General features: G+C 37.2%; 3 protein-coding genes across 3 annotated transcripts; 1 reads left to right on the top strand and 2 right to left on the bottom strand.

Annotated features, from left to right (window-relative positions):
* Nucleotides 1–993: 993 nt before the first annotated feature.
* Nucleotides 994–2,666, top strand: LOC104892599 (mavicyanin). The gene is made up of 2 exons (XM_010678581.4): nt 994–1,315; nt 2,159–2,666. The coding sequence occupies exons 1-2, from the start codon at nt 1,123–1,125 to the stop codon at nt 2,539–2,541; spliced, it is 576 nt and encodes a 191-aa protein (XP_010676883.1). The 5' UTR covers nt 994–1,122; the 3' UTR covers nt 2,542–2,666.
* Nucleotides 2,667–5,637: 2,971 nt separating this feature from the next.
* Nucleotides 5,638–15,674, bottom strand: LOC104892598 (N6-adenosine-methyltransferase MT-A70-like). The gene is made up of 7 exons (XM_010678580.4): nt 14,457–15,674; nt 12,785–12,883; nt 10,042–10,125; nt 9,574–9,929; nt 6,899–7,115; nt 6,731–6,810; nt 5,638–6,104 (listed from the first exon to the last, which is right to left on the bottom strand). Exons 1-7 carry the CDS (start codon nt 15,600–15,602, stop codon nt 5,825–5,827), a joined length of 2,262 nt encoding a protein of 753 aa, XP_010676882.1. The 5' UTR covers nt 15,603–15,674; the 3' UTR covers nt 5,638–5,824.
* A 2,212-nt stretch (nt 15,675–17,886) lies between these two features.
* Nucleotides 17,887–24,030, bottom strand: LOC104892596 (oligopeptide transporter 7). The gene is made up of 7 exons (XM_010678578.3): nt 23,823–24,030; nt 23,191–23,729; nt 22,999–23,096; nt 20,058–20,627; nt 19,446–19,701; nt 19,125–19,307; nt 17,887–18,661 (listed from the first exon to the last, which is right to left on the bottom strand). Exons 1-7 carry the CDS (start codon nt 23,851–23,853, stop codon nt 18,047–18,049), a joined length of 2,292 nt encoding a protein of 763 aa, XP_010676880.1. The 5' UTR covers nt 23,854–24,030; the 3' UTR covers nt 17,887–18,046.
* Between the last annotated feature and the right edge of the window lie 3,437 nt (nt 24,031–27,467).

The following is a 27,467-nucleotide window of genomic DNA, read 5'->3' as shown; positions in this document are numbered from 1 at the left end:
TGTACTAAAGTTTTAACCACTAGACCAAATTGTATTTAGTGCTATCATATCAAAGTACAATATTAATAAATGAAAATTTTCTTACCCGGGACATAGCCCAAGCCTAATAACTAGTTATTATTATAAAAAGTTGTGCATAGTAATAACATGATAGTAATAGACTAATAGTATCACTAGTAATGAAATACAAAGTGATAATTATAATATTAAAGATCAGATTAGATAAGTTTAGATTAGATTAGAAAAAATAAGTTCATATTAGACCTGGCAAAGTTGGTCCTGATCTGAAAATCCGGTCCGAAATATCCGATCCGTGGTCCGATATGGGTCCGAACGAGACGGTCCGAACCTTGATCCGAATCCAAAACGGTCCCGATCCGGTCCGAATCCCGATCCGAAATAATCTTGATCCAAAACTCATCCTAAATCCGAATGATCCGATACAATCTTAACTGATCCGAAACCGATCCTACCCGAAGGTAAACCGATCCGAAATTATTGGTTTCGATTAGGCTTTGATCCGAAATACCCGAAACTTACCCGTTTTTTTATATAAAAAAATATCATTGGCATAAGTATTCCATTCATTCCACCATAGTCTGATTCCGATCCGAAATAATAGTCCGAACGATGACCCAATCCGAAACAATCCGATCCGGTCCGATTCCGGTCCGAATGTAACTTGATCCGAAAACGGTCCGATCTGAATTGGTCCGGTCCGATTCCGATCCGAAATAATAGTCCGAACGATGACCCAATCCGAAACGGTCCGATCCGATCCCAGTCCGAATGTAACTTGATCCGAAAACGGTCTGATCTGAATTGGTCCGGTCCGAATCCGATCCGATCCGATTGGTCCGATTGCCAGGTCTAGTTCATATTAGTAAAAATAAGGTGAATTAAACATAGCCTAAGCGGTAATTAGGTAAATCAGGTCCCGACACTGTCTTCTTTTGAGGCACCAATCTGTCCAATCGCTGGCACGCACAGCAAAATTCCTCCCTCCTAAATCAGTCTTATAATAATAAAATCATCAGAAAACATATGCACTCTAAAACTAAAAGGGTTGTAAGAATCGAGTGAAATACATTGGGCAAGTCATAAGTGCAAAAGAGAGAAAATATGTTGAATCTTAGCAGTCCAAGATGCCTGTTCTTCTATACGCTCCAGCTTCTATTTGTTTTACAAGCTAAAGTCTTGTGTTTTCAACACAAAGTTGGAGACTTGAATTCATGGACAGTTCCAACTGCAGCAAATCAAGGTGTCTACGACAAATGGTCCAAAAATAACATTTTCAGAGTTAAAGATTCTCTCTGTAAGTTCTTAATATACTCTTCTCTTTTCCTTTTGTTCTTCTTATTTCTTAACACAGATTTGTCAATGCAATACACCATCATTCCATCCATGTCATTATATAATAACAAGTTGTTTCAACTAATCATGACAAAATGTCATTTCGTTTTGGTATTAATCACTTCTGTTTATTGCGGCGGGATCTTCTTCAATCTTCAGTAACTAAACTAGACGGTCTAGTTATTGTGGAAATTAGAGAGGACGGTTTTACAAAATTGTTCGTATCTTTTCTTTAAGTCACAACATTTTGATTTTCATGTTTGCCAATGTACACGTAACTAAGAAAATCCACATTGTCGTGAACTCATGACTATATTTTCTTACTAAAAGTAAATCATTGCAATGAAATAGTATATATTTACCCGTCAATGTATATATTATTCCCGTGAGGAGGAGTGTACAATTCCTAATTGATAGAAACAATTTTCTCGCCTAACATTTTCCAAAACAGTCAACATACTATTAACACAAATGCTTCTATTTCCTAATGGAATTGCTATATGATGGATCTGATGCACCAAGAATATACTCTCATTTCACGATTCAATGTACTTCCTCCGTAACAAAATGCAACAATTGGGTATTATTTGTAAGACATAAAATATTCAATTGTTGCATTTTTTATGTTACGAAGGAAGTACAACATTTGCCGTTAATATACCCAAAAACATTAATTCACACACAAAAAAGTTCATGTAATAAGACTCGAGTCATGGTTAGGAAATAAAACAATCATTTCACTAGTAACATGAATATACACATGATGTTATGAGATTAACTAAATCAATATGATTTCGAACTGCAGTGTTTTTGTACCCACCAAGCCAGGATTCAGTAATACAAGTAACACCACAAGCCTACAAATCATGCAACCTTAAAGATCCAATCTTGTTCATGAATGATGGAAATTCATTGTTCAACATAACTCAACCTGGAGAATTTTACTTCACAAGTGGAGAAGAAGGGCATTGTCAAAAAGGACAGAAACTTCATATCTCTCTTTCAGGAGATGGAGCAGTTGTGTATCCACCTTCAGAAGCACCAAGTGCAATGTCAGACACTGCTGATGCAACACCTTCTCGTCCAAATTTTGGGTCTATTCCAACTCCATCTACTTCATCTCCAATTCTTAAATTTTCACCATTTTTGGGATTCTTCATTGTTTTTGCTACCTGGGTACTTGCCTAATTTGCTGCAATCAGATTTGTAATGAAGTTCATAATTTGTTTATTTATTTATTTTTGTCGGTGACAAGATTTTAAATTTCAGATGAGATCCAATCACCACGATATAAAAAGGGTATATTGGTATAATTTTTGGTTCCCATGTTTTGATTAGTTTTTGTTTTGGGGCCTACGTTTGATTATTTGTATAATTTTTTTAGGAATAGAAGTGCATCATGTGTTGGTTCTGTGTGTGTCGGTTTATTGCTTAGATGTATCCGCAAACTGAACTTCTATATATCGCCCAACAATTACTTAAAATCGCCCAAAAAAATAATGTAATTACATTTATAACCTTTCCCATTTTCTTCTTAAATCAACACCATCCACCTCACCTCTTGCTTGCCTGGCTGCCGCCACCACCACCATCTCCCTCACCTCCTGCCTTCCACCACCATCTTCCTCCCCTCACCCTCACCCTTACCTCCACTTCGCGTGACGTCGCACACCACGGCGAAATTTTTTTACAGCGTAGAACGTCCCGCCAGGACGTTCAGCCCATGGGGCGATCGTCCAGCCAGGACGTTCAGCCCATGGGCTGAACGTCCTCGCCGGACGATCGCCCCATGGGCTGAACGTCCTGGCGGGACGTTCTACGGTGTAAAAAAATTTCGCCTGTTGGTTCTTTTGGCAGGAAAGATAAGTATGTCATATGGTCTATCATGCTTTTGGAGATTATCAGTATGTTATATTGTCTATCTTGCTTTTGGAGATTAGATGCTGGCATACGAGGTTTTGCGAGTTTAGTAGTTTTCTGAATGGTTGGTTTAGGACCATGCTTCAGATCAAAATATGGTGGGATTGTGATTAGAATATGAGCAACATTAAATATGCTAATCTATTTGTGGAGCTTGGCGTGGTGATAAACACTTCATGGGGATTATCAGATGGCTTGTTGTAGGCTACTTTATGTACATTTTAGATGATTATTCAGGCTCTGTAATTTCCAAAATCATATTTAGAGCTACAAGGATTTCATTGTGATTACTTCAACTTTTGCCATGCCATAATTATTCGAGCTAATAAAAATAGAAGGTGAAATAGAAGGTGGCTGCGGTGGAGGTCGATGGTGGTAGTGGGAAGGTAGGTGGTGGTGGGGAAAAGAGAAGGTGAAATGGCAGTAGGTTGGTGGTGGTGGGGATGGTGGGTAGTGTAGAAAAGAGAAAAGGATAAATTGGGCTATAAAAATATATTTTGGGCGATTTTAAGTAATTTATGGACGATGTTTAACAATCCTCATCTGCAAATTGCCAAGGGAGAAACTCTTGGTAATATATCTATGTGATTTACTCTTGAGATAAATTGGCGGGAGATCCTTATCAGTTAGGTTCCTACTTCCCTTCCTAGTATTTGCAATTTTTCTGCAAGTTATTTTGAATCCCATGCTACAAGCCTACACGGCTACAAACTAGGGATGATCAACATCGGGCCGGTGGGCATGTTCTAGACATGAATTTTTGGCATGTACCTTGGAGCCTGACTCGATTTTTGGGCAAAAAAGAAATGAGCCACAAGCAACCCTAAAAATGGAAAATTTATGCCAAAATTTGCCCTCGTCCAAAAACCTCCTTGCCCCGCTGAAAATAGAGGGTTTGGCACCGAAATTTCGATCTTGGCTCGAAATGGGACACTTTTTTTCGGCCAAAGCCTAGCACGGCCTTCGATCACTTATACTACAAACGAAAGATTAACAAATGAAAACAATATATATGTATTCCGTTTTCAACTATGATACGGTTTTCCAGAATTTAGTCAATGTTGAACCCTATCTTGTGGGCCTTATGGCAGATCTAAGAATCAAGCGATAGAGCTACGATTAACTTATAGTCGAATAACACAGACTACAATGCCAAAATATAATTAATGATCCATATTAAAAATAATTCAATGGGGTGGGATTACATAGTATCCAATTGAGAAATTACAATTGCTTTAGACAAGTTTTTATAGCTTCAAGTAGTGGTGTAAATGAGACGAGACAAGTCGCGATCTATTCGAGATCAACTCGGTCAAAATTATGTAAAAAATCCTCGAGTAAGCTCGTATCAACTCGAGCTCGACTCGAGATGTTGGCGAGTCGAGCTGAGCAACTCGATACCCGACTCAAAAACTCGTGAAAAGCTTAACAAAATACCTAAACTCAACATATTTTTTGCTTTATGATTGATTTTAAACCCAAGACACTTGCAAGTTACTTAAGATCTACTCCGTCAAAACTCGACTTTCGAATCGGAGTCGAGATAGCTCAAACTCGAACTCAAATTGAATCATTTACACCCCTAGCTTCAAGGGATCAATCCATATTTGGAAATATTTGATTGCCTAATTTTATTGACCATTTTAAGATTTCATTTCCAATTATTCAATATTTAATTGACAAATTTGACCCAATTGATATTTTTTTTTTGAGGGAATTGACCCAATTGATATTGAATAACAATCCTTGGCTATTGTCAACATTAACACTGCCTAATGCCAATCCATTAACAAAAGTCCGGACCACTACTTGAAGGACATGACAAAAAAAAGATTCTATAAAGCAACCAATCTAACCTAAACTGCAAGATCCTAACTCCTAATAGTCTCCTATGTCTTTTCAATTTCTACATTATTTATTTATTTCCAACCTTTTTAACAAAAGAGCAATAAGTAAGAAACCTGTGTTTTCTATATTATACCCCCTGTATCTTTTCAATTTCTAAGTTGTTTCCTTCTTAACATTCTACATTTTTTTTTTGAGGGGGGAAAAAAAAAAATGTACTACGCCTTAGCCGTTACTAGATGCGATTAAATTATTAACTCTTTGTATTATAGTGAAACTTATTTAACTGATGTATAATTTTACTCTCAGAATGAATATAAGTTAGTTCAGTTCTACCAGATTACACAAAGTAAACACATTAGCAAGAAGAGAGATTTTGGAAAAGGTTGAGTTAACATCCTATCCCCCTTTGTTAAGAACGGGAGATATGACGTTCCCTGATAGTTAACCAACAATAACATTTGGATGGTTAAATGTTTAAGAGAATTGCAGATAAAATGTTATATGTGAGACAATTAATTACCATCTAAATTAAGATTATTGTGTTTTCAATTTTACAGAATATGGGATCTCCGCAAGATGTTTCAAAAAAGAAAGAAACCCAGAAATCTAGGGATCACATGACCGCGTTGCTGCAATTCCTAAACCCTACATTTATATAACTCATTCTTATGATAGAAAAACACCAGCAAGATGAATGGATGGACTAATCAGCTTTTACCATCTCAACATCCAGAGACTTCTCTTCTGAAACATAAGCTGCTTCTACAACTGCAGCCTGAGTGAATGACTGTGGCACGGATTTAGTATCTAACCCTGAGAATGGAGTTCTTACTTGGTTGTCAATGGGGTCGACATCCATTTCTGAACTCCTTGGAGGTGATGGTGGTTCAATCGCAACATCTGGATATGCAGCCTTAAACCTGGCCCTTAGTCCTTCATCTACCAAGCGGGCTCCACTGAGCTGATTTCCAAGTGACAACCACCTATTTCATAAAAGGAAATAATTTATCAAAAATCAATAGAGATAGTTAACTGAAGTATATGCTATTATAAGAAATCAATAGAGGTAGTTAACTGAAGTATATGCTATTATAAGCTTTACATAGTGACAACAAGCACACACCAAAAATCATTCTTTGATAATGCTTTGTAAGAAAGCATATAAGAAAACACTGTCGATTTCTAAGCAGTTGATTCACTTTGTAGCCTTACAAAGGAAAAGAGCAAAGAAAACAGTTGTAATGTTGGGACATATCTTATTATACCCTATCATCTGATATAATCCCGCTTCATGCGAAACTTTAAGTTACTTACGCAATCCCAAATCTGATAGCAGGTAGGTTTGATTGTCTATCATTACATACGTGGAAATAGAGAAAGCAACGAAAAACAAGACTTGAAAGATGGGAAGACAAGGGGAAAGTTGAAAGAAGAAAAAGGGGAAAAACAGCTTTCTTTTTAAGCATACCAAAAATTCTTTGTTCCTTTGACATGCTTGGGAAAAGTAAATGATGACTACATCCCACTGCATACAGCACACTAAATGACTACGATAGACAAAACTGTAGTTTTCAACATAAAACTTAGCTCAGTAGGCAAAAAAATATACCCAGAATGTGTATTATGCATGCGAGCAAAGAGTTCCAGTTTCCTTGTCCTCGGACTAATCCTCTCAAGCAACGGATACATCTGCAGAAATAAGACATCACCACATTAAAAGCAAACTCTGAATCAGAACCCAAAAAGTTTATTACATATTTCCGCCACTTCACATTACCTCATCTGGTTTTCGACTAGTCTCCCGAACCTCTGCCACAATTACGTCAGTGTCAATGTTCCTGTTGACCTCAGGATTTCCTTTTATGCCTACAAGGCAATGTTCTTTGCTGTGGTTAAGCCAATGACCTGTCCGTCCCGTTCTAATAATTCTCTGAAGTTGATTAGTCTTCACCCAGATGATTTCTTCAACACGTTTGTAACCCCACAATTCCAAACTGCACAATGATGACTAGGATCTTAGTCCAGTCACATGTTGTAAACCAGTGAAAGAAAACAAGCGTATAGCTGAAGATTTCTAAAAAAGCTCCCAACAAATGTCGGTTGGACTGATTTGAGGGATGTACACACAAAAGCTTCCTAGCCTTCTCATTATTCCTTCTTAAGGATTCAACTATTACACTGACCCGTATGAATAATGAGACTCACTCTTCTAGCGTCTGTTTTGCCAAACTAGTTGTAGTAGCTGACGGATAAAATTGTAGCCAACATCTTCTTAACTGATAGGCATAAAGCTACCTGGAAACTGTTTGGCAAAACTAGTTTTTTGACAAAATGAAATGCATATTAAACAAAACATGAAAGACATGTTTATAAATCTAAATAGATATACAGCAACATTATTACCCCAATGCTTCTAATGAAGCTCCTACTCTCAACAGTCAGCAGAGTAAGGGGGAGTTGGCGGGAGGCGGGAGCAGCCTTACCTCAGTGATAACAAGCAAATTGACCCTTACATATTGTTCAGATAGGGGGATTCGAAGGGAAAGGGAGGGATGCATTTTACCATGTTTCGATAGCATAGGAAGGGGGTGAGGGAAAAGGGAGGAATTAGGAGGGATTTAATAAGCCAACCTTCTCAGGTTTGAGAAGGCCCGGAAAGAATGTAGGATCATAATAACAGAAAGATAATTAAGGCTCTGTTCTTTTGGGCTGAACTAAAGTGAGATAAACTAAACAGTGAGAGGAAACTGAACTGAAGTGACTAAAGCTATGCCCAGAAGAACAGGGCTTAAGGTACCGTTGTCAGTCATACACCTACTCGTGACTCATACTTTTCACAAAATTGACCCGATTCTCTCTCCCCTCTCTACCATCACTATATTCTCTCTCCCCACCCTTTCTTTTTCCTGTAACTTTCTTTCCTGGAAACCTCTCTCTTGTATTTTCTTTTTTTATTGAAACTCTTTCTCTATCCTGTATCTACTTCTAACACCTTTTGTCTCTTATGCAGGTGAATAGAAAGGGTATTTCTTTTTAATAAAAAAAAGTACTGATCATGGATGCACAAGCAGTAGGATTAGGAAATCAACATAAAATGTTTCTTCAATGCATCAGTAGCAAGCTTAATTTAGAAAAAGAGAAAAGAAAAAGAAAGGAGCAAGGAAGACCTTGTATATCAACTACAGATTGGTTGAAAGTAAACCAATGTTGAAACAAGCATATTCGAAGATCAATCAACCAAATAATTAATGAGCAGCTATGATATGAGTTCAAAGAAAAAAATCTATAATCGAAACTGATATTCAGCATGATACGTTGGTATAATTAATTTTTACCCCCCTTGCCTCCTCTCTGTTATCCAAATAAGAGAAAGGAGCTTTTCTCCCCTTCCACCGACTTCCCCTTCTACTGACTTCCCCTTCCCTTCCTTCCTAATTTCCTATCCGAACACACTGTTAGTCCAATGCGCAGTGGTTGTCTAGAACTCCACAATGAATAAGAAGTTCAGACATACACATGACCCGTAGTTTTGGAGAGCAAGAAATTGTAATAGACTAGCCTATGGAGAGGGGCACTTTTGGTATTATAAAATTAGTTTGTTTAATAGTAGCTTGAAGAATAAGTTAGGGAGTTCGGGAGAAAATATCTCTATAAATAGAATGGAATAGGGAGAGAAATTATGTCGAATATATAGTATTTTGGGTGAACTATTAAGAGCTCAATGGGAGAGAACAAGCCTCTCGAAAGCTCGTAGTTATCATTTTATATTTATTGTTTTCCAGAAAATTATCACTCGAGTCCATTTTAATTATTAATCTTCTTCTATATTCTGTTTAAAGATGTCAGTTCATCACAGAAACAAATTATGCTGAATATAATTTGAGAATCTTATTCTCGTGCTTTTTGTTCACTCCACCTTAAATTCAAGAATCTAACTTGCCAAACTGTTTCAAGTAATAAGTAGTTGAAATGTTTGGTCAAATAGTGCCTTTATCCACTCAAAGTATCATATTTACTTTACAAAATTCAAGTGAACCCAACTGTTGGGGGAGGACAAAGATGACTAGGATGGAGGGGGTTAACAAATATATGAGCAGAAAGGGATTGCACGAGTATATAGCACTAAATAGAAGTGAACCGAGAAAGACAATATTCCTGGAGTCATAGACTATCACAGGAGATATACTCTCGGTTCATACAGCCAACCCGATCCTTAGGGATAAAGGCTTTAATATTGTGGTTGTTAGTGCATCCAGCTAATTAGGATGGACAATGCCTCAGAAGACTATTAAATCACTCCATGGATAGCAAAAAGCTCATCTCACATAAGTCATAATGAGGAACTAATCATTTAATACTGCCAAAAGCACATCATAGGGAGCAGCATGAAGCAACACCAAGTGAGCAACTATCAGTATGATGGACGTGCTGAAAAAAGAAACAGGTACTCACCATTCACGACCGAGCTCCATTGCACGTCCAGTGACCCACAGGAAAATCAGACCATCAGTCTGCAATGCAGGAACATTAAGAGTACGCATCTCATCATCAGCCATTGTCCCATATGGCAATTCCATATGAATATCCCAAGGTGGATCAGCCATTATAACTCCAAATTGTCCCAAGATGTCCATTCTGAAATTCCGGATGTCACAATTAATCCACTGTGATTGACCAAGTTCTACTTCTGAACAATAGTGTGCTCGCTGAGCTTTTAATGGTTTGGACAGAGGAAGAGCTGAAGTCCCCATCATCATTGGTGACATGTCTGGAGTTGGGTCAAGCTCATAGTGAACATATTTGCATGTCTGCAACAGATACCACAAACAACCCACGTGAGTGCTAAACTACAAAATCGACTAAACCAAACTTTGAGGCAACATGGTAGGCATGAGAAATTTAAAGAGTGAAAAGAATCACCTTCATGTGACGGCAAGTATCAAGAAAAGAACAGTCTCCTAAATTGATATCTGTATGCGGGGCAATTATTCGCCTGAAATGAACCTGGGAAAGACTCAATAAAAGTCAAGGATCAGAAACTGTAAGTATGGGTTCATAACAAATGTCACCAGACAAACCAAATTTGTAGCGATATCACTGAGAGAGAACAGAGAACCTCATCAGATAAGACTATAAGAACAGAATATTATAGTTCAAAATAGAACAAGTATATTCTTGAGTAACACAAAAATATATATTATGTTGTAATAGTTGGCCTAGGGAAGGGGCACTTTTGGTAATGCAATTTAGTTGGTTATGATTTAGCTTGAGGAATAAGGAACTAAGTTAGTTAGAGGAGAGAGTAGAAAAAAATATTCTATAAATGGAGGAGAGTAGGGAGAAAGAAAGCATATGAAGTATTGGTAAAGTGGTCAGTTAATTAATTGGGAGAGTGCCATTCCTCTAGAAAGATTGGCTAGGTTGTAATTTGTGATTTAATCATCGATTCAATCATATCTTCATTTGTTTCTTTTCTTAATCATCTTCTTCACTTCCCTAATCTTTCTTTTCTTCCATTAACCCAACTTCGAAAAACAAAGTTGCGCAGTCCTAACTCCTACCTTCACTAATCCCCTTCCACCTCCTTTTATATTGATTTAATAAAGGGATCTTGGAAACGTATCTCTACAATAAGGAAGTGTTCTTACTTCCTATCACTTGGAATCTCCACATATAAAACCTGAATTTATTAGCCCTCAGTTGACCTTATCCTACCTGGTTGTGATCTATGAATTACTTATAAACCCTGAGTTGAACATACGAAACTTATTTAACATTGAAGTGACTTATCTGAGCTGTTCAGCCCTTAAATGAGCATATCTAACCTTATTAGACTTAGAAACTTTTCATAGAATTTCGGAAACTAATCAACACTGAACTAATTTAAGGCAGTGTATGGCTGGATCAATTAGCATTTCCCGAAGTCGAACTATGTGGGATCTCCAGTTGGCTGTTGTTGTCCTTTAGAGATAGGACAATTAATCACGTTTCATTGAAACAGCCAGACCCAATTAGGAAACAAGTGCATAACAAATTTAACTACCATCACCTTGAGGCCTCACCATTCCCACAGCCAAAGACAACAGTACAACACTAAAGATAAAAAAATCCATGCACACTGCAAAGCAACAGATGAAAAATGTTCAAGACCTTGGCAAGTCATAGTGCAGACTACACTAATCTATTTGCGACAAGCCTATAGATCTATTGTCATACGTTTGACGGAAAAAATCTTAGGCATTCTAGGGGCATAGCTGGACACTCACAATGTCCCAAACTTTAAACAAGACATTGCTGGGACTGGATGCTGACTAAGGCACTAACCACAAACTTGGCAGCGACATTGTCAAGACACACTTGTGAGAACTTCAATGCCCCATAAGTTTACCAACTAACCTTGATACCATGCCTTGAAGGCTTAGTTATAGGTCCAAAACAAGTGTTGAGCCCATAAGATGGGTCATTGGTGCAACGATTAAGACTATATTTAGCAAGGTCTGAGTTCAGCATATCAGGCGAGAAAATATATTATTACATGGCAACCTTCAGGGTTACAGGCGCCCACCTCCATTCTGTTACCTACGCCTAAAAATAGAAGCTGCAGTTGGACACAATATGAGCTTGGAAAGCCTGAGTAGATGTGGGCTACAAGGGAGGACGTGGACAAGAGCCCACATCTCCACAAACTCACAAGTATCTCAGTGGTAAAGGAGGTGCTGAACTTGGAGAATTTGCCTAGACATTAAGATCAATCACGAGCTATGTAACTCAAACATGTATACAATTACAAATGTCAGATACACATCTAAGGATCAGAAAATTGGGACAGGGACTTTGTCCTGGAACTAAACACAAGTGCCGGGCTTGGCATTCATAACACATATACTTCTAATAAGGTTTACAAGGGGAAAATGCACAGGAACTCTACTGCAATCCCTACTTCTGCGAATCTAGCGCTTCAAAGCTACTTGTTTGCTAGTTCTGATTAAATTCTTATCCCCAAAGCCTTTTTTGAGCATATATATATTGCAAGAAAATCTCTTTGATTTCCTGGTTTTTTTATAGGATTTTTCTATCAATACGTTGAACAAGATCAGTTAGGTGTTAGAGAATTGAGTGTCCAACATGAGTATTCAAGATATATTAAAAGTGGAAGACTAGAAGTAACATGAGCCGTGAAGAATGAGATTAAGTGAGTACATTACAAATTTAGCATCATTGAGCAGGTGATATACAAAATCATAACCCCTTGACTCGTATCTCTCTTCACTCTCAAAAATTTAGCAAGTCACCCACCAATTAATTGAGTACATTCCAAGTATTTATTCCAAGGTTGTTAACTTGTTATATAGCACTAAGTCCCACACCAGTCGTCCATATAAGGAGTGAAAACCGCTCAATGTCAAGAGTCTAGTGTTGTGCTAGTGCATCATGCAATACAAGTCATTTAGTTCTCTCTCTCTCTTTGGAATGTTCCTACCCTTTCTCCTTTGTATGTTAATCGTTATGTTTGTGTGTATTATTTATTGTGCGACATTGGCCTAGCTTCAAGCTAAGTGCTTCCACAGTTCCACCAATGCGAGGCGGGTAGAGTTACATATCTGAAAGGAGGCAGGGTGGGGGTAACCTTTTCATATAGACACAGACAGGCTAGTGGATGTACCTTCTCACATGCAAGGTATGACCCGGATTTTTGTCGACAGTCCTCTTTTGTCAAAGCTGCACAATATTCCTTCAGTTGAGGCCCCCCTTTTGTCTTGAACTGAAATGAAATATCAAAAGCCACAGTTAGTGTAACAGAGACAAATTCATGTGTCACCAGCAAATCAACTTTTCAGAAGAAAAATGTCAGGAATCGAGACCCAAAAAGAACATAATCAATAGAAAATGTTGCATACAATTACATAAAGCACATAGATTTTGAGGCTTACGTAGATCTCAGATATCTTACTGTCAGAGCAGAAACAGAAAACTTGATATACAGCCCATACAGAGTGCTTTTAGAAGTAGGGCATTGACAACTTACCAAAATATAAAAGAATATAGTGAAAAAAAGTAAGATTATAGTGAACTTTTTCTAATCTGATGTAGCAATGCACTAACAGGCCAAAGGCATGTTTAATACATGATAATACACAAATTTGTGTGACTAATAATATAGGGAAAGAGTGTGCAAATGGGAAAGGGATTGGAGATGCATTTCCAAGAGTATTGGCATGACACTTAGCTTGCAAAATTATAAACACTCATACAGTTACCTCTGTGGCTTTTTTTATCCAATAGCAAAGAGGCAAAAGCAGTTTTGACACACTCAGTTTATAGTCCTTAAAGTCAAATATTTTACAGCTGATTTTATAATTTACAAATATAACGGACTTTTGGGCATAGGAGGCTTGCAGCATTGGACACAACACATTTTATGCCTACACAGAAGTATCTGGAAAAGTATATATAGAAGATAACAGGGGTGCTAAATGTAAGTGTCTGTGCTAAATAGCTGACTATTGACCTAGAGGTACACAGTTTGACAAAGCCTGGAAATGACATCACATATGGAAGTAAGATAGTCCTACATTCAAGTGCTACCTTCCATCAACATTTAGAGGCCACCAACCATTCAGTTCCACTTCCATCAACATTTAAAAGTTCATGCCTATGAAACTTTCCATACAAGTCAAGTACACTTATCAAAAAGTAAATGAAATTTCTTTAATCTTGCAATGACTTCCATATTACAGCATTGTTTCAACTTCAGTCAAATGTCCAATTTGTACAAAAAGAATTGTTCAGGAACCTCATTTCAATATATTATCTATTACTCTGCTTACTCCAATTATATTACTGTTTTAGTACATTAATTGACACCTGCCCGACCCAGACAAAATCTATTTGAGGTAGTAAGAATGATACACTCGAAGCTTAAGTGATTGAAATTGGCATATTTTCACTTCACACCCATCAAAAAGCGTAAGATGGAACTTCAACTATCTAGCAACTATATGACATAATAACCATGATTATTATACTAGTCACAATGAATTTCATGGAACTCTAAGGATAACAATTACGCACGTGGGAACAAATACAGTTATGATATAAAAATCAGTTAGAACAACGGCAGCAATCCTTAATATCTTCTTTGGACAACAATGACAAACATTTGAAGCTCTAACTTGTAATGATATCACTAGTAAAATACAGAAGTTCCTCTAGTCTATAATATAATTCTACTAGTCTGGCATCAAAATGCAATGAAAATTTCCACATGAAAGCACATAAGAAATATGCAAACTTAAACCATAATGCAAAACAAACAATTCAACCACAAAAAAAACCTTTGCTGCCACAGCGGTTTCTTTAGCAGTAGGACGGTGAATGAGGTCTAAGAGCTCCTCTCCAGTCTTAGACTTCTGCAACTCCTTAAAAGACTTCTTATTCAACAACTCCTCAAGATCCTTCATTAAATCCTCCTCCGATGACTGCTTCGCAGGTACGCCCACATTAGGCCCACCCATTGGTGCATTCGACCCAAAAGGCGGCCTATGCTGTGGTGGCACACCCATCCCTCTAGGCATCCCCATCATTCCCATTCCCATCCCCATCCCCCTAGGACCACCACCTCTATGACCCATCATCGGTCCAGGAAACAATGGCGGCATACCCTGCATATGAGGATCACCCGGCCCAATGGGCCACATTTCCGGCATTCCAGCCCTAAAAACATTCCCATTCGCCTCAACTCCGTCACTAGGACCGGTACTAATCGACGGCTTATGCACATCAGGAGTGTCAATTCTGTCAGGCAACTCTCTGGCAAGCCTCCTACTATCAACACTGATTACCATAACCCTAGATTTTCCACTCACCCCAAACTCCCCTAACTCAACACCTCTATCATCCTCCGCTAATGATCGCAACGCCATTTCAACAGCGGATATCGCTCCTGACTCACCACCGACATCAAGTAGCGCCGCTTTTTCCGGCGCCGACATTGTCTGACCTTTCTCCAACTTCAGAAGCACAGTCGAAGAGTCAATTTCCGTCCAAGGATCCCTATCACACAAAAAACGCGCCAACATTGAGCGAACTACCGACATCGGAGTTCCCGAAGTGTCGTGTTTTCGGAGAGTTTGAGGTTCAGGTTTCGAGACTCGCTTGGAAGGCGGAAGAGGAGGTTGTTGTTTGGCGCGATTTTCGAGAGGATGTTTCTTGTGGTGGAGGGAACGAGGAGTGGTAGGGTTAGGGTTAGGATTAGGGTTAGGAGGAGGAGAGAGGGGGGTGAAAGGGCGGCCATTGAAGGTGGAGATAACTTGAAGAGAGAGATTTAGGGAAGAGACGAGGTCGGGAACTAGGGTTTGGAGAGAAGCAATGAGGTCTTGTTGTTCTTTGTGGCGAGCTTCAATGCGAGCTTCAAGCTGTTGTCGCATCTCCTTAATGGCGGATATGTCGTCGCCGGTAGTGCTCTCTGCCTGCGTTTCCATCTTTCTTTCTCTACTGTGCAATGTTCCTTCACCAATTTCTGGTGTTCGTTCGTTGTATTCATTTTTTATTTGGGCTTGTTATTACACATTATTGGCCCTACCTATGCTTATACTCCCTCCGTTTCATATTAATCTACACACTTTGACATTTTACACTATTCACAAATTGCACTTTGACCCTCGTTTGTGATATATACGTGAATAAAAACATAGTCATGTGGGATCTTGTTAGATTCGTATTAGTATGTATTTTATTAATATGTACTTTTTATAATTTTTACAAATACAAAATTAAAGATACATGTCCTTAAAGTTTTACATTGGCATGCGTAAAAAGTGTAAGTGTGTAGATTAAAATGAAACGGAGGGAGTACATCGTAGAGGTGATCATTTTGGCCCGGCCCGTTTTTCGATCGATTTTGGGCAGAATTTTTCGGCCCGCTCGGATTTTTTTGGCTTTGGACGGGCTTTGGGCAAGCCAAAAACGAATTTTTAATTTATTTTTTGGCCCGACCCGTTTTGGCCTGCTAATTTAGGCCCGAAATAGCGGGCTTTGGACACACAAATTCGGTCCGAATTTTAGGCCCGGCCCGGCCAATGGCCAAAAATTTTTTGGCCGCGGCCCGGCCCATGATCACCTCTAATACATCGCCCAACAATTACTTAAAATCGCCTAAAAAATAGTTGAAATTACCTCTATAACCTTCTCTCTCTTTTTTCCTTAGATCATCACCACCCACCTCCTAACAGATTGCCGCTGCCACCACCACCACCACCACCCACCTCAGATCCTGCCACGACAGACCCTTAACTCTAAGTTCTCTCTCTCCTTCTCAAGCCCTTAACCCCTGAGTTCTCTTTCTCCTTCTCAATTACCGGCCACCTCCTGCTGTGGCGCTGTACTCGGACTTCCGACGGCCTCGCGGTCCACCACTCCCGACGATCTGAGACCAAGACCGCTCTCCCTCGACCCACATACGATTTTTGCGAATTTTTTTTAGGCTTGGGCGAACGTCCGCGATGGACGTTCACCCCATGGCCGGAACGTCTGGCCTGGACGTTCCGGCCATGGGTGGAACGTCCACCCCAGACGACCTCCCCATGGCCGGAACGTCCAGGCCAAACGTTCCGGCCATGGGGAGAACGTCCACCGCGGATGTTCGTCCAAGCCTAAAAAAATTTCGCAAAAATCGTTTGTGGGTGACGTCGGTGGTGGGTCACAGGTGACGGCGGTGGAGGGTCACAGGTGACAGTGGAGAGGTAGGGGCGGTGGTGGGGGTGGTGGGTGGTGGGTGGTGTGGAAAAGAGGGAAGGGTAAAATAGTCCGAAAAAATGAATTTGTGGCGATTTTAAGTAATTTTGGGGAGATAATTAACAAACTTCTACCTATGAACCCCAAGAGATCCATACAGCCAAACACCCTAATTCGACCCCGTGATCACAAACATATAACGTCTTAACCACTAAATCAAGTAATATATGATAGTATCATCTTAAAGTTTAATATTAATAAACGAAAAATATAATTATTCATGGCATATGGCCTATTCTATTCGGCATAAAATGACTGAATTGAGTATAAATTGGGGAGAACAAGCCCGTACTCCGGGCCTTAAAACTAGTTTTTATTACTTCTCGTAAAAAATGGTATGTAAAATGCATGTTATGATAGATTTCATTATCTCTATCTCTATCTCTATCTCTATCTCTATCTCTATTCATAAGGAAATAGGTGTAAGAGACACAAAAATACCAATAAATGAAATATTTTATTTTTTAAAAAATATTAAAAGAATACATTAACACTTGATCATTTACGTGGAAGTGTAACTTCTAAAATCAACTTCGACAATCTTCTTCCACATCTCCTTTATAATAAATGTTACCTTCTCTATTATTTTCATGCAAAATTTTATATGCTTTTGCATGTATCGCATGCATATAAGATTAGTCTTAAAAACTTAAACAACTCTTTGTTGCTTTGTAAAAAACAACAAAAATGGGAATTATTGATATGTGATTTTGCATGTAATTCTTCTACGAACGTCTACGTCAATGCTTATCTATTACTATTATATAAAAAAGATTGGTTATTCCTATCTTGATTTTTTCAATGTCACATTATAGGATAGTATTATGTAGAATATATTTAAAGATAACAAACATTTATAGAGAAATAAATTTTTGAACGAATTTTTTCAAGGTCTTATAATTTATGTTGATTTTAAAGATACCGATACCTTCTTTAGAATAAACAAAAATAAACAAATTCGTACATGGTATGTCTGCAAATAAATTCACCCCTTAGCTCGAACTCCCAAACTTTTGTATTATACACATTTACTTGGATGGTATATGAAAGAAATAAAATCAATGCCCAACATCAATTTTGATTGAGAATTGTAAAGAATCAATGCTTACATAACAATACAATTTGTATGTTACTAGCTATATACAACTGGACAACCTTGAACCATAATACCTTTCTCAGTAGGACAAGATGCATAAGGGCAGCCATCAAGATCATTTCCCCACCAACTAAGACTCACTTCCTCCAACCCCAAGCAAAGATACAATGCCACTCCCATGAAAGCTAAACCAGCATCAAGTGCACCAGAAAGTAAATAGTTATGACGTTCCCACCACTCAGGCGCATACCTAAACGCCACATATCCAGAGAGGAAACCAACAAGAATCCATGTAGTGTAATTCACTGCAGTTGCTGGTGGCATCATCCCTGTCGCCGCGATCAAGACAGGCATGTTGATAAGCCTAATCCATTCTTGGTTTGGGAATGTCTTTGTAGCCAACCAAACGAGGATTGGAGCGATTGCTCCTCCTAAGAAAAACCAATTGATGGTCTCATAAACACCTTCATTCCCAAATATTCTGCGAGGTCCAATTAAACCCCAAATCACTGAGGCATCGTAGAATACAGTGTCACTAGGACATGTCCACACTGTATTCCTTGCAGTTTTTTCACACATATCTGGAATGCTTTCCATCAACCACCATGCTGTGCCAAGGTACACGAAGGCGGAGATAAGAGTTCCTACTACCTGAATAAGAGTGAACCTACATATTATTAGCTAGAGTACTACTTGAATTAAGAATTACTACCAAGTGATATATATAAGAAAATTTTGGAAAACATAGACTGGACAAGGACAACAAGTCATTAAACAAATATAGATGGAACTCTAAAAATCAGATCAAATTATGAGCCATGCTAACAAAAATTAGTATTAATGATCTCAAAGTTGAACTTTCAGCCATCTAAAACACTGAAATATTGCTTCTTATTACTTTGGACTATCTTTATATGATAGTCCATAGTTTAATTTATACCCCGTAGGTTTTTTTTTTTAAAAAAATTAAGCCTTGTAGTTTAGAGCCTAAAACCCATCATAAAAAAACAAGTTACACGACATCATAATATGTTATTGTGGAAAAATCTGGCCCTGTCGCAAATCTTTTAAGAACCGCCACTGCTACTCACTATCCTGTAAGAAGAAAATTTACCTGTGCCATGAACATTGTTCTAGGAGGAATTTTCATATAATGGCCAAGTTTGAAGTCTTGCAGGAAAGCAATAGCTTGTGTCATACTGATATAGCCATAAACCTTGAAGCACATATTTGCAACTGGATATCCAGGGTAGATGTATCCGATTATGTACTCTGTAATGATGTTCAAACCAGGAGACTGTACATTGTATGATCATCAAGAATAAAAAACTTAGTGCACATTTTAAGTTGAGGCAGTCCAAAATAATAGGCCGTTTTCTTGATTAAGCAAGTCAATCAGTTACACTAATGAAAGAATCTATAAATATATATATACCTGATTTGTAATGGCAGTTATGATTCCAATAGGAAGTGTGAAGATGAAGGCAATGGCACACGCAAGCAAAACACCCCACCATGGTAACTGAAGCTGTTCTTTGTAGTACTCGCAGGCGAAGATGGTAGCTGCAATGTTGATTACCAAAATCACCCAAAACCACCATTCAGGGGCTTCCTTGTATCTTGTCATCAGCTTTGTGTGAATGTCCATTTTCTTATCTTTAAAACTTGCTTTGCTTTGCTCCCATATCTCCCTATATGTTTAAAAAGCAAAAACACACAAAAATCTAGCTCATTCCAATAATACTTTCATTGCTTCACTATCAAACCCCCTTCTTAATATTAAAACAAGATTAGGATTAGATATCTTAATATTAAAACAATCAAGACTACTTGTCCCATTTTCCCTTCTTAAATTAAAACAAGATTATGATAAGATATTGATAGAGTATTAAACTATTCCTGAGACTCCAACCATCAGCTTAACCTTTTGGTTGAGTTGGTCCTCTAACATATATCTTAATTTACATTTGCTTAGTTACAAAGGCCAGGTTGGAACAATATGTATCACAAATAATTTCGAATGTCCGAAAATTCGGTAAGTACATACCTGCCATGAAAGAGAGCTACATGGACAACAGTGGCACTCAATGCTGCAAAGCCAACTCCATAAGTCATAGAGAAGAAGGTGCTAAGATAAAGAGGGCCTTGTTTCTCATAAGCTTCTTGGTTTATATGGAAATTAGAGTCTACTATAGCTGATATATTGTAAATTGAGCCATTTGAAGTAAAGAGATCATCTGAAAATATAGGGAAAGTTTTGGCTTTGTAAACATTCAGCCAATAACTTATAGGGGTAAGTACATACATGACAAACACAAATCCAGCAGCCACATTGGCTGTGGCAAACCATGGGCTTGCTAGTGGGCTACCAAGGTAAGATGAGATAGTGGACCAGTCTAGCCCAAATGCTGTAATTCCAAGCCCATATAACCCAGATCCTAGCTGTTGGGCTAGGATTGATTTGGGCCAAAGCCAACATATCCAAGAAAGGGAAGTTAACATTTGGAAGAGGTAGCCTGGAAAGACATAATATGCAAAGCTGCAAATGAAGGAAATTAGGAAGAATTGGGTGCGAGTAAGACCGCCTTTTGCACGTTCTTCCTTCTCGTGTAAAGCCCTGTTTGTGTGCACCAGAAAAATATTAGTAGCTAATGAGACATTTTGCAATGAGACAATTAACAAAGATGATATTCAAATATAACTTCAAATCTATTTTTCTAATTTTACCTATTTCAGCAATGTTTAAATGGAAAAGTTTATTTAAGTATGTAATACACTAATCCTTTTAATAGTAATAAACTAGCCTTCATATGCACGCGATGTGTGCGTTAATTTCAAAATTTGTTATTTTATTAGATACTCCATTCGTACTTTATTTATGATTAAACTTAAATGTGAAAATTTCAACAGTTAGATGAATTTAGATATATTAATTCGCTAATGTAAAAAAATAAAAAGGCTGTGAGTGATTGTTCACATTAATTTTTTGTGAATGAATATTGAACAGAAAGAACAAAAATAATGAGTTGGTTTAACTGAATTAAAGAGTATCAAAGGCAGTGAATGTTCAGACTTTTCATGTTCACGTTATGTATGCCATCTTTTTTTATAAGGTATAAATATTTTGTCCATTTAATTTTTGATTGAAATATTTTATGCATATACCATTTTAAACTTGTTTTAAATGGCAAGTTGGAATGAGAATTTTTAAATGATTTGCTTTTGTAATTTTTTTTATTCCATTAATTAGATCATTAAGGGTATTTTAGTCACTTCAAAAGAGGACGCCACACCTTCTTTCTTGGCTTATATAATAGAGATATATAAATGAGTTAAACGGGTCATATGGGCAGTCGGTTTAATAAAGAAGTCGGTTCAAGGTTGAGTTTTTCCACCCGTTTAATAGACGGGTTCGGTTTGGATTAGGACATATCAACCCGTTTATTTTTAATCCGAACCCAAACATGACCCGACCTGATATGTTAATCAACGCTGCTAAACATATATAGTGACTAGTTTCATCTATTTAATGATGAGTTTCATCAATTCAGTAATCACATTTCTTAATTCATCTTGTGACTAGTTTAATCCATTTAGTGATTAGTTTGATCCATTCATAACAGTTAAGACAGTCGAATTATTTCTAAAAATTATATGTTGTTATTCGAGATTCAAAAGGAAATAAAGGAAGTAGAAGAGAAGGAACGAATAAATTGGTCCGAGATGTCAAAGGATTGTGTTGGATAAGAATGAAATTAAATGTGCTTGTTAGGAGAACAAAAGTCGTATCTAGACGTTTCACTCATGGCCTGGACGTTCGGGCCAAAGCCCATGGGTGAAATTAAATGAGCTTATGGAAGGGAGTACTAAAAGCATAAAGTGATAAATACTAAATAGATTGATGAGACAAATCGCACATATGTCAGAGAATAGGTATCATAAGGGCCGAGTAATAATGACCATGTGAATCATGTGATACACATGGACCAGGCCATTATTACCACGGGTCACGGGAGCCAAGTAGTGAGCATTACTCCATTTACAAGACTACGTCACCAAGACCCAAGTAGTATTAAAAAACGTTCTCCTTATAGTGTAGATTATCTATTCTTTGTTCCTTAATTGCATAATATTTCAAGGATTAGTACTATCAAATCTTATGCTTTGTCACATTATACATATCTGAACTCTCTTTTTTTAGTTACAATATAAAGGGATGAATGAAATATTAGCAGACCTATATGATAATAAAATAGGTAGAAAGAGATGAAAAAAGTAGTGTTTAGGTAATGAAGATAGATGGAGAAGGAATTCATGTATCAAAATATGTACTTCCTCCGTTCCATAATAAGTGAAATACTTCTCTCTTTTATGTGAGAGTTTTTCCAGAGAAGTGTTTCTCTTATTATGAATCGAAGGAAGTATGTTGTAACAATATAAAATTAAATATCTAAAATTGAAATATGATTCATTTTAATGTATGTTTTAAAACAAGAATCTAACTTAGTTCAGAATTTTGACCATTAAAATTAGTTACTAAACATATATTATCTAGAATTTGATCATTTCTTCAAGTATCCTAAAAGAATAAATACCCGAGTATATGGTAAAAAAAAAAACATATTAACTTCCATTCTAGTAAGTGCAATAGTTTGATTTTCACACTTGCTAACACACAATTTTGATTATTAATAACTCTAATTTTGTATTTGTAAAAGTTATAAAAAAAGTATTATAAAATTATTTATTAGATTAAATCCAACAACATTTTATATTATCATTTTTATTTTTATATGTTAGTAAAAATTCAATAAAAAACAAACGTCAGAAAACTCAAAATCATGCAAAAGTCAAAATATTACAGGAAAGAGAAAGTAATACTTCAGCCGGCTCAAGATTGGCATGCAAAACTCAAGATCATTTATGTGAGAGCTTTTTGAGATAAGTGTTTCACTTATTTTGGAACGGAGGAAGTAACAAACAATTACCTGAAAAGAGAAACTTGAACAAGATTGGCAGGCCACCACATTTCAGCCGGCTCAACCAGATAACGCCTGAAAATTCCAGCCCATCCAAACCCCAACACCTACCATACATACATACAAAAATCATCATTTCAAATCCAAAAACAATCAAACACACAACTCAAAATTACCTCCAAAAATATAGTAAAAGATTACCTGAGTTGTAAGAACAACAATCAAAGAAACAAAGAATGTAATCTGTTTCTTGTAAAAAATCTTGACAACAGTAACAACATGAATAGCATAAACACTTCCAGCACCAGCATTAGCAAAGATAGTAATAAGAACATGTTCTTTGATATTAAAAGGTCCTGGATTTAGCGTAAATTCCCATCTTGTTCCTCGTAGAAATGGTCGGCTAGGAAGTTTCGCCGCCATCAATTGGCCTAGTGGTACGACGGCGATCTGAGCTGATATAGCTGTTATGCTGAGTGGCTCAGTTCTGTACCAGAAAAACTGGTTTAAAAATGATAATACTACACAAGATAATGTTCCTAAGGCCCACATTCTGAAAGTCAACACTGGAAGTTCTGGATCGTCTATAGTTGGGACTGTCATCGCCACTTGTTTAACTGGCGAGTTTTCTTTATTGTCTAAATCCCATGTTTTTTTGGGATTTTTAAGTAGTGTTTGACTTTCTTCTTCTTCTTGATCATTTTCTTCAATTTTCTCTTCTTCTTCTGTTGCTGTTGATACTGTATATAAATGAAAATATGGATTATATATGAATCAAATTGATTGATTGATAAAAATAAATTAGAAAGATAAAAGTGATTTAGTAATTATACTTAAGGGGGTGTGTTGATTTGGATCTTCCATTTGTGCACTGTGTAAAGCTTATTTGTTTTTGTTTATTCCTTTGTTGTTGATAGAGCTAGAAATGACATATGTGGAGAGGATGGTTTAAAGAGTAGGAAGGGTAGGAATATTGATTGGTGCAAGTTGATATTAATGATTACAAATAGAATTGAAAATTTGAGAAAAAAGATGCGTGAGCTTGTCAAGATAGTACAAGAATTAGCTAGCTGGGGATGTATAAGCCTGTCTGCATTACTGCATGTTGTCCCACATGGCGACGACATCTTCAATTGTCCCTTCCTAAGTTCCTGGTTTTAAAACTTGGGTGGACTTGTTCCACATAAATATTAGTCTCAATTGGGTTGCGTTCTCTACAACTTAAAAAAATAAAAGGTTATTTCACCAAATACTCCCGACAAATCAAGAAATTCACAATATACCCTCAATGTTTCAACAATTCATCATATACCCCTGACATTTCATTTTTGCGCACCAAATACCCTTTTTTTAACGTTCGTTATTTCTCCGTTAGCTTTATTTACGATTTTGCCATTATCAATCCTAAACCCTAATTCTAATCTAACCCTAACTCTAATCTAACCCTTAAACCTAAACCCTCACCCCAAACCCTAACCTACCCAGCCCACCACCCTCCACCCCAGGCCCAACCCCTACCCCAGCCGCACTCCCTCCCCTCCCCGCCGATGTGTTTGTTGCCTCCCCCACCCCACCGCGGCTACTTTTGCCGGCCTCCCCACCCCACCGACGCATCGTCGCCACCCTGCGCGTCCGTTCATCGCCGACCACCCTCCCCGTCCTTCGAACACCAAACCCCACACTCTTCGAACACCGGCTCCCTGCGAGTGTGATGCTAATCAGATTTCAACCACGAACAGAGGAGAGAGAAAGCGAGTGCGACGTGCAGCTCCGTCGAGCAGAAGTGTGTGGTGCATGGTGCGTGGTGATTTCGAGCAGGGGGAGGGGTTTCCGCGACAAAACAGACGGGGGTTTGCCGCAATGAAAACAGAGAGGGGAGAGGGTGGGGGTTGCGGCGAGGGAGGGGGAGGGGTGGGGGCTGCGGCGGGGGAAGGGAGGGGGAGTGGTGGGGTTTTGTGTTCGAAAGGGAGGGTGAGGGGTGGCGAACAGACGCGTAGGGAGGGGAGGAGGTGGCCGGCACGCGCAGCGTCGGTGCGGTGGGGGTGGGGGAGGCCGGCCAAACATCGACGGTGGGGGAGAGGGAGGGGTGAAGGCTGGGGTGGTGGAGGGGAGGGGTGGGGGCTGCCAAGGGGTAGGGTTAGGGTAAGGGGGAGGGTTTAAGGGTAGGATTAGGGTTAGATTAGGTTAGGTTTAATTAGGATTATGGTTAATGATGGCAAAATTGTAAATAAAGCTAACTGTGGGTTAACGACAGTTAGGCAAAAGGGTATCTGGTGCACGTTTTCGAAAACTCAAGGGTATACGATGCATTTCTGAAATATTGAGGGTATATTATGAATTTCTTGATTTGTTGGTGAAATAACCAAAAAATTAAGTTTCAGGTCTAATAAGTTCAGATAAGTTACAATTAGGTCCAATCAGGGCAATAAGTTCCAATCAGGTCTAATAAAGTCCAATAAGTTCAGGTCTAATAAGTTCCAATTAGGTGCAATAAGTTTCAATCAGGTCTAATAAGTTCCAATAAGTTCTAATTAGGTGCAATAAGTTTCAATCAGGTCCAATAAAGTCCAAATAGTCAATGTTCAATAAATATTTGTATTATTGTCCATTATTTTATTATTCATATCACTATTAGCTTATTATGTTATTATTAGAATTTTAATTAAAGTACCACAATGCTTATATAGTATTATACTTGTATTATTGTCTATTATTTTATTACATATTTGTATTAGTATCTATGATTTTATTATTCATATTACTATTAGCTAATTATGTTATTATTAGAATATTTTATTAAAGTACCACAATGTATAGTATTATACTTGTATTATTGTTTATTATTTGATTATTCATATTACTATTAGCTGATTATATTATTATTAAAAAAATATTATACTCATGGTCAAATAAGGTTAACAATAATAATCATTATAATTACAGTATATTGCAATTCATCTTTAGTCATAAATTTTATATATGTGCCAATTTCTCACTTGTTAGCAATAAATGTTAATCAGCTTTTGATTTTCTAGTGCTTCATGAAATCAAAACAAGACTATTAGATATATTAGTGGTGAAAGTTATGTATAGGCAAATTTATAAATAGTAAATTCTTTTTCCTCACGAGCCACACCTTGAGTTCCTAAACTCAAGTTCCTGAACAACTGTCCCCTTAGCAGTTGTTCATCTCAACTTTACTTAAAGTTTTTTCACTTTAACTCGCTTCACTTAAAGCTTCTCTCTTACAGAACTTCACTCAAATGCAGTAAATCAAAATTTTGATGTAATTAAAAAGTATTTTAATTAATAAAACCAAAATAAAATCCTTTTACCAAAAATATTATCTTTAAAATATTTTCCATAAAAACCGAAAAAGATATTTATTATCTTATAAAAAATAAAATCTTTTACTTAAAAAGATTTTTCTTAAAATCAGATTATCACTTTGAAAACAGATTTCTAGAATCTAGGCATAAATCACTCAAACGACGTTATTTACCGTTGTACTGCTTCATCCTATGTCTAAGTTCCTTTTAGAAGTTAATTCCTTTAACTTATGGCAATGCCAGTTCATTTGTTCCTTACAAATTAAAGGAACATACGCTCAATCTAATTCTAAATTGTCATAGTTTCTTAGCATTCTTACTCGTTCCTTTACATTGGAACTAAAAACAAAAAGTCTCACTTTGGCCTTCTTGCTTCAATGCTTCTCCAGTGTACGTACCAATTCTTTGAGCTCACCTAATCTTCAAAATCCAATTTGATTTATTCTTTGACTTAGTATTCTCTTTGCTCCTTTCATTGATACCTTGAAAATTCATTCACTTAACAACTTGTTAGTCCAATACTTAGTTTGCATCTTTGTTCCTCTATCATCATCGAAATTAGGGTTCAACAATAGAAATTAAACTTTATAACATAGTAATATTTTTCTCACATAGTCACCTTTAATTTTTATGATCTATAGCGACTTTTGTTTTATATCTATTAGTATTTTAAACATAATGACCCTTTTTTTCATAAATCACAAGTATTAGCATTAGGTCTACACTAATTTAGTGTGGACCAGGTCCATATAAGTTTTCTATATAAATTTAATACTTTTCTTACTTGCAATGTGTGGGTTTGTACAAGGACTTAAAAAGAACCTCATGTGCTATAGGATAGATAAAAGAGAACATATTGCTAAAAATAGAAACGTTACAAGTAATAGAGAATTGCCAAAAGTAGAAAAAGTTGCATATAAAAACAACTGGAGGAAGTATATACTTTTCTAAGTACATTTTTATGGCAGTCATAAATAAGTATGACCATGTAAATTTAAGAAAAGTCATTGTGGCATTTAAATTTAAACCCTATAATTATTCTAATCAATTTAGATCTTCGTGTTTACATTTATTATTATGAGTTATGAGCACCGTAGAAAGGTTTTCTTTTTTAGTATAGAATTTCTAAGTCTTGAACATAGTTTCTCG

Source organism: Beta vulgaris, chromosome 5 (assembly GCF_026745355.1).
Source record: "Beta vulgaris subsp. vulgaris cultivar EL10 chromosome 5, EL10.2, whole genome shotgun sequence".
Taxonomy (NCBI): Eukaryota; Viridiplantae; Streptophyta; class Magnoliopsida; order Caryophyllales; family Amaranthaceae; genus Beta; species Beta vulgaris.
This window is presented reverse-complemented; position numbering and strand designations above follow the sequence as displayed.